Source organism: Cucurbita pepo, chromosome LG01 (assembly GCF_002806865.2).
Source record: "Cucurbita pepo subsp. pepo cultivar mu-cu-16 chromosome LG01, ASM280686v2, whole genome shotgun sequence".
Taxonomy (NCBI): Eukaryota; Viridiplantae; Streptophyta; class Magnoliopsida; order Cucurbitales; family Cucurbitaceae; genus Cucurbita; species Cucurbita pepo.
In genome coordinates, this window is record NC_036638.1 from 18,885,964 (window position 1) to 18,893,832 (window position 7,869).

Genomic DNA, 7,869 nt, shown 5'->3' on the forward strand with positions numbered 1-7,869 from the left:
ATCAAATATGAATAATCAAGTCTAAATGGGTTTCTGTCCTGACATATTTTATGATTTCTGCAGTTCACAGATAAGGTTGCTAAAATGCTTCCGGGAAAGTATTTGCAGCTCGGGTAAGTTCTATAAGGTGGAAAATATAGTTGTTTGCTCATACCAAGTTGCTACTTTAAAAGAATCTCCGCTTGAGATGGCTAATGATTCATTGCATGGTTACTTTCTTTGTTTACTCTTAATGGATGAACGTATGAAGGAGAGCTTGCCATGGTTAAAAGATGACATGCTTTGATGATCAGGACAAGTTACATTGTTTGAGGAATATTCCCTGTATCTAAAAATCATTTATCGTTGCATGATTCTGCTTTATGTTTTAGGATTCATTGAGTTAAGAGAATATGTTTTTGTAAGATATGTTTTCAAAAACTGTGTTCGGATTCTAAAATCTGAAGAGTAAAATTTCTGAATTGACATTTTTATTTTTTCATTGTATCCAATTTTTGAATTTGAAATTTTAAAATGCATAATTATATTAAGAAAATATAAAAAATTAATAAATACAGAAGTTTGAGCTATAAGCTTAATTTGTTTGTGTTAAATTAAAATATGTATAATATAATATATTATTAATTATATGATATTATAAAATAACAATCATACAAAATTTATTAAAAAAAATTATAAATTAATTGATAATGATTTATAATCAACCTAATATTTAGTTTTGCAACTACAACTAGTTTCATGGTCTATAAATATATTATAGAATACATTTTGAACAAATGTTTAAATTTGAAATGTGAAATACAACTTTGTTTATGTTCAACCTATTGTTTTAAAAAAAAAAAAANCAGGGTTACCAATAGAGAGGGGAGTTAGATATTTTTTATGGCTAGCTTTTGGTNAAATGTGAAATACAACTTTGTTTATGTTCAACCTATTGTTTTAAAAAAAAAAAAAAAAAAAAAGTTCAGATTGCCTACCATGCAATCCCTTAGTATTTATGGCTAGCTTTTGGTTCATCTAAGTGCATTATCTTCAGAACCCTTTATTATCTTTTATTCTGCTTTACTATTGATTTTTTAAAAAATTTTGTTCCTGAAATTACAGGAATGATGGATTGCTTGCTTTTATGGACAATTTTGTGAAGGACCACTTTTTGCCGACTATGTTTGTAGACTACCGAAAAAGTATACAACAAGCTATTTCAAGCAAGTTCTCTTATCTCTTAGCTTCTCCTTCTAAAAACTCTCGTTGGATTGGAACTTGAATTCAATTTTAAGACATTTGTTTGAGATTATTCGTCAATAATTCCCAAATTTAAGTGCAACGAGTTTTGTGCACATGCATTAGTTTTTTCATACTATGCGTGAGATGTAAAGAATTCAAGTCTCACGTTTTTTTCCTGGTGAAATTAAAAGATTTAAGTAGGAAGTACTAAAATGCTTGCTGAGCACCACCGGCCACCAATGACGTTGGTTAAGAAGGATGAAAGTTCAGGAGTTCTATTTGTGTCGTGAAAAACAGGACAACCACCCCAAAAACAGTATAAAACCTAAAAAAGTTCACCCATTTGTTTATAAATTTTAAAAAAGAAGAATATTATTGTCGTAAGCATAAACTGAGGTATAGTGTGAAGTGTTGTAGAGTTTCGTCCACACAATTTCTGTTTACTGCAGGTTGGGAGTAAATATGGAGGTCCTATGAGATTATGGTTACAACAAACTGAATTCTGCCAACCATGAAAAGTATCCTGGAAAAGCAGTTCTCTAGTTTTCCAATTGTTCTCATGAGATTTCTCCATCGACCCTTTTAATTAATACGGCATAACAGTATAGGAAATGGGTATCTATTAGGCATACAATGAAGAGATCAAATAGAGTCGCCAGTGTGTAACTCTGTAAAAGAAGGAAGAATCTTGCCTGTATTTTCAGTTTAAAACTGGGTCGGAGATTTGTCAGCTGTTTTACCCTTTGACATTTCTGGTGAACTATATTTCTAAATTCAAGACCCCTATGTAGGTCCTGCTGCATTTCGACCAAGAGCTCAGGCTGCTGCAATTTATAATTCATCTGTTGAGAGGGGTCGTCCAGTCTTACAAGGACTATTGGCTATTGATTTCCTTGAACGAGAGGCAAGTCCATATTTCTCCAAGGGAGATGTTGACTTCCCTCCTTTGAAATATTATTTCACCTTTTTGTAGTTTGTAGTTTGATATATTACGCAGATGTTTGGCCTTCAAAATTTCTGATTTGGACTTACCAAATTGTTGTAGGTTATTGATTGGGCTCAAGCCATGCCCAAATTTTCTGGCGAACTTGTGAAGTATGTGCAAACTTTCCTCGAGCGAACATATGAAAGGTGTCGAACATCGTATATGGAGGCATGTGTTTTTGTTCCTTGTCTGCTCTTTTTTCCTCAAGGTCTCCGGTTGTCTCCAGCTTATTGGTCTATTCTCTATTGACGAACTTTCTTCACCCCCCACCCCCCTGTTTCCTTCCTCTTGAAGATTTTGGCCTAAGTCTGGTTCTATTTTTCTATTTTAACCGCACTAATCTGGTTAAAATCGAAATCCCTGTTGAATTGATACTACAATTACACTGTACCATGCTTGTTTTTTCAAATCCTCTTGTATCACTCAAGAATTGTTGTTATAATTCCAGGCAGTTCTTGAAAAACAGAGTTATATGCTTATTGGGAGACACGATATTGAGAAATTACTGCGAATTGATCCAGCTAGTGCTTGTTTATCAAATGTTGGTAGCCAGTCAAACCTGGAAAATAATTCTTCTGATGCTGAAACTTTCGAGATCGATTTAGAGCTCTGCAATTTATTATTGAACTTACCCTCAATTAAGCAGGTTTGGATATAATATGCTCGTTATCTCAACTAAGTACATTTGGGTTCAGCCTTTGAAATTTGAAGTTGATATAGCCTGCTACTTTCCCTTCTAGAGACAAATAAAATTAGCATGAAACTTACATCTTTGATTTACTATTCTCATTTAGGAGTATCTAATACGTGATGATCACAAACTAATTTTGCTGGCGTCACTTAGCGACTCATTGGAATTTGTTGCTGACTCTATCGACGAGTAAGCTCCTTCATTTGATTTGATTTTCTTTTTTCTTGTTTCGGTTTTTCTTTTCTTGGTAGACTTAAATTGAGTGTCAGATTTCACAGACCTGAGTGACTTGTATACTTTATCGTGTATGCTTGTTTTGTTGCAATCTCTGAGGTTAACATAATCATTGGTAATTGGTACTTACGCATCAGGGGTTTTTAGGAGAACCTTCGATTACACATTTCAATTTCAATTTTTTGCTTGGTATAATTTATTTCTTGAGTGATACCTTTAAGAAAGTAGAAATACAAAACATTAAAGTTCTGGTATTGATTTGGGATAATGAGCGAAAGAATGTAAAGCATTGGATTCTTAGGGATGAAATTTGTAAGATTTAAGTTCTAAAAAAATCTTCGTCAATGGTGCTGAAGTTCCAACACCCACTTTGCAGTGCTGTTCGAAGACGTCTAAGATTTCTAGCTAGCAAGTGCCCTATTAATAACTGAATAGAATAATTTATTTTAATACAAAAGGCTAACCTACCTAAAACCTCCCCTTCGCAAGAAACAACCCATCTTCAGAGTTATAATATTCTTAGAGATCTGCAACATCTGCGACAATGAATTTAGGATTGATTTTAAAGTTATCTTGAAGCCGTGTAACATTTGCCCAATTTTGTTCAATATCTTTTACGGTCCAACACCTTTATTTTTAACTTATTTTATGTTCCAGTGACTTATTTAAGTGAATCATGGCCAAGTCTCCTTCAGCAAAGACCCTCTGGAGAGAGTGAGATAACCCTGGGGGAGAGTCAAGTACCTCAAGTGAATTTGATCAAGCGTGTCTTGATGGAGGTCTTCGATGGGGATGTTGGGGTGAAATCAGAGGGAGGCTTAAATAATAGACGGGCCATAAATGGCCTTGTTATCCGGAGGTTCTTTTTATGAGAATCCTAAGTTGGATACCTTAGGGCCTGCCACAGAGGGAACGACTTTCTTTGAACATTATCTCTTTGTATGAGTTATATAAAGATTGGGAAAGAGTTTTCCAATTAGCTTTGCTTATGTGGTGATGGGATGTTTTACTCGGTGTACTTTCATGCCACAAGGGTTGTGAGAACCTTGTGAGGGACTAGTTATGAATTGTGTCCTAAAGGAAGAGGTGAGGAGAGTTGAGATGAGTGGTTATTCCTCACTAGTCTAAGAGGGTCTCACCAATCAGTTTTGCTAGGCCATTGTGCTCGGCTAAGTAGGCTTGTGACACAATGTATGCTTGAGTGTTCTCTCTCTTGAAAAGCGTTAATTGTCTATTACTTATTGTTCAAGATTACCGATAAACATTTTAAAGAGTTTGGAGTTTTGAGGCTTTCGTTACTTTTTGTATGGGATTATACAATTCTTTAATTTCTATTTTAACCAGATTAGTGTGTTTCATATAAAAAATGGTAATTTGATGGAAGTTTCCTACTTGAAATGTGGCTCCACATTTTTAGGTTGAAATATTTTTTGTGGTTTTTTTAAATAGAATTTCATAACCATATGCAGTATCTGAAATGGACAATTTTTTGTCTGCATACAGGTTAGAACAAACAACTTTAAAACCTTCATATCAGGCAGAAGCTAATAGCAGGCCTCATCATACCCGAACAGACAGTGCATTTACTCGGGATCTGGCATCATTTGCGGAGGAGTATAGAAAATTATCTATTGACTGTCTCAAGGTCTTGCGTATTGAGATGCAACTTGAGACGCTGTTCCATTTACAGGTTGGAAATTTGTGAATTGCCGATGATTGTGGAGCTTTCTTGATAGGTATGCAAAAATTTCTAATAGTAGTATTGAAACAGGAAATGACGACTAGGGAATATATGGAGAACCAAGATGCAGAAGAGCCAGATGGCTTCATTATCTCCCTCACTGCGCAGGTAAGTTCACTTGATTATGGCCTAAGTAATAATCATATTGATTTCCTAGTGCAAGATGATTCTTTATAGGATAAGTAAATGTCAGTTCAAATTGAACTGATTATGTAATTTCATTAGAAAAATTACTGAAGCTCTTTGGTCAATACTGATTAAATGCTTGGCTCGTTTAACAGAATTTCTTTTCTTCTTGATGCTCTCGCCCTTCGGCATAGCTGTATATGATGACAATAATGACCACTTTCTGTAATTGACAGTAGCAGATTCTAGAACTTTCTTAATTCAACGGGGATAATTTCAAAAAATGAACTTTTGAGCAAAGTATTGGATTGTATATTCACAAATACTCCCTGAACCCCAAATTCACAAATATATATTGTATTTATTGAGGGTGAGAATGCGAGGGAAAACCTGAGTACTCTTCCTGTTGTGATCATTAAAACAGATGTGATAAATCTTCTTTTTTCCCCTTCATTTTTCTTTTTGGAATACCTGAAGATAAGTAGGTGATGTTATTTAGATTTATGGGTATGTAATTTTATTTTTTGTAGCTGTTTCGTATGATAGGAGAAATCCCCTTGGAGCTTTGCCATGTCCATTTTGCTGGAACCTTATATTGATTCCTGCATATCAAAAAATTCACAAATCGAAGGGATTTTTTTTTACAAACCAATGAGACTGCTTTATTTTTTCAGGATGCCCATGCTGCCAGAATTAACTTTTAGAATTTTAGCCTTCGAATGTCAAAAAAATCTCTGCTGTTGAATATATGAAGAGAAAATCCATAATATATTTTGACACATTTGTTCCTTGCCATCTAGTTTTATTTGTAGTGTTCAAAAATTTATACCATTTTCTGAAAGTATCTTCACTAGGGGGATCTACTCATGTAAAAAAGATCTCACATATTTTCTTTTTGTACCTATAGATAACTCGTAGAGACGAGGAAATGGCACCTTTTATTTCAGGACTGAAGCGAAATTACATATTTGGTGGAATCAGTAGTATGGCAGCAAATTCATTTATTAAGGTTCATATTTTCATTGTGTTTTCGTACGTTCAGATTCTTTTGGAGTTCTGATCTTAGCTTTTATTTGAATTTACTCGGTCCATCTCACTGATAAGAATGTATGTTTAGGCGGTTGCTGACATGAAATCTATCAATCTTTTTGGCGTTCAGCAGATAAGTCGGAATTCAATTGCACTAGAACAGGTACATCAAATACATTGCCTCTATTCTGGAATGAGTGAAATAGCCTGAAATTTTTTATGTTTGGAGTGCAATGACACTCTAATTCTTGTTTGGCAATGGTTTGACACACTTAGGAAAAGATGGGACATCTAATCTCAATCAACACGACATTGCATTAATCACAGCTAAATAAGCTGAAAAATTGCAATGTCTTTTAACTATATAGTGTCTCTAATTGATGCATAAACTTATTTGGTGTTATGAAGTTTCGTTTCTACTCGAAAATTTCCCAGTTAACTTTTCTTTAAAATGAACCAGAGTATGAGGATTTTGTGCAACCTTTGGTTATAAAAGGAGAGTTACGCACTTGCATTGGTGCCTTCAATTGAAAAACCATCTCTATTTGGGTTATAATCGGCTCATCTCGAAGCCATGGGTAGAACTTATGTGACAGGCTTACAATTACACATCTTCTTTTATAATTTACAGGCATTAGGAGCAATTCCTTCAGTTAATAGTGACCTAGTACAACAGCGATTAAATCGCGTGCGTACTTACTATGAACTATTGAACATGCCATTTGAGGTAAATTGTTAAAGTTAGCTATTAAAATCTATTGTTTTAGCTTTTAATAATGTTCTATAGGCCATGACAAACACTTTTTCCTGCAGGCGTTGCTTGCCTTTATCATGGAGCATGAGCACTTGTTTACACTATCAGAGTGTGTTAACAGTCCACATTCTTCTTTATTAGGCTGTTCTTCTGAAACTGTTAATCCTAATCAATATCAATGTATGTTCTTTTTGACAGGTATATCAATCTTCTCAAGGTCCATGTTCCAGGAAGGGAGATTCCACCTGATGCACACGATCGCATATACGAGATCTTATCCCGTTAAGCTTTCAGCCAATCGTGTGTCCAATGCTTAACTTCGTAAATGCTTTTGATGGGCTTTGCCCATATCATACGCCAATTTGCAGGGATTTTAGTTCAAAATGTGAAGCATATTGGAGGTTGAAGTGAATGCAACCTTGATGATTCTTCCCCCTTCAATGGAGGTTGCTATCCCATGATTCCATGATATGCAGTAAATTTCATCACTTCATTTGTGGTGGTGTTCTCATTTCTTATGTAGAATCAATTTTGATTCATTTTACCATTTTTTCAATGCACTTCGGTAGCTTCAATTCAGGTTGGTGAGAATTATTATATTTTTTTTATGTACATGTGATTTTGAAACATCTTATATAAAATTATATTAATTTTTTTTCTTCTGATTCTGATGCAAGAAAACTAGTCTTTCTTTTGGATTCTGTTCTTGAGCAACTCCAGTTGATAACCTTTCCAATGGAAAAGCTTTAAATTTTAGTATTAAATTTAACACAAATCATGACTGAAAGCATAGGCAAAGTGGATGGCAGAGAATTTCTTTTGTGAATTATCTTCAAACTTCTACTCCGATTTAATTTTTGAAAGTTGATTCAATTATTCAACACTAAAAAATATTTTAAAATATTAATTTACAATATCCAAGTAAATATATTTTAATCCATTTTTTAACATCAAGTTCAGCTTCTAAACTGTCTCATTGAACTTACAAAAAAAAAAAAAAAAAAAAAAAAAAAAAAAAAAAAAAAAAAAAAAAANAAAAAAAAAAAAAAAAAAAAAAAAAAAAAAAAAAAAAAAAAAAAAAAAAA

The 7,869-nt window shown here is 33.7% G+C and overlaps 1 protein-coding gene across 5 annotated transcripts in view; it reads left to right on the forward strand.

Annotated features, from left to right (window-relative positions):
* Positions 1 to 7,446, forward strand: part of LOC111792388 (exocyst complex component SEC8-like) — a 32,372-nt gene extending 24,926 nt beyond the window's left edge. For all 5 annotated transcript variants that reach the window (XM_023673929.1, XM_023673841.1, XM_023674012.1 and 2 more), the window contains 13 exons: positions 64 to 113; positions 1,105 to 1,205; positions 2,016 to 2,128; positions 2,270 to 2,377; positions 2,658 to 2,855; positions 3,004 to 3,089; positions 4,638 to 4,824; positions 4,906 to 4,983; positions 5,909 to 6,010; positions 6,119 to 6,193; positions 6,662 to 6,757; positions 6,844 to 6,893; positions 6,983 to 7,446. In XM_023673929.1, coding sequence (XP_023529697.1) covers positions 64 to 113; positions 1,105 to 1,205; positions 2,016 to 2,128; positions 2,270 to 2,377; positions 2,658 to 2,855; positions 3,004 to 3,089; positions 4,638 to 4,824; positions 4,906 to 4,983; positions 5,909 to 6,010; positions 6,119 to 6,193; positions 6,662 to 6,757; positions 6,844 to 6,893; positions 6,983 to 7,070 — 1,332 coding nt within the window. In that variant the 3' untranslated portion in view covers positions 7,071 to 7,446. The remainder of the gene's footprint in view (positions 1 to 63; positions 114 to 1,104; positions 1,206 to 2,015; positions 2,129 to 2,269; positions 2,378 to 2,657; positions 2,856 to 3,003; positions 3,090 to 4,637; positions 4,825 to 4,905; positions 4,984 to 5,908; positions 6,011 to 6,118; positions 6,194 to 6,661; positions 6,758 to 6,843; positions 6,894 to 6,982) is intronic.
* The last annotated feature ends 423 nt before the right edge of the window (positions 7,447 to 7,869 follow it).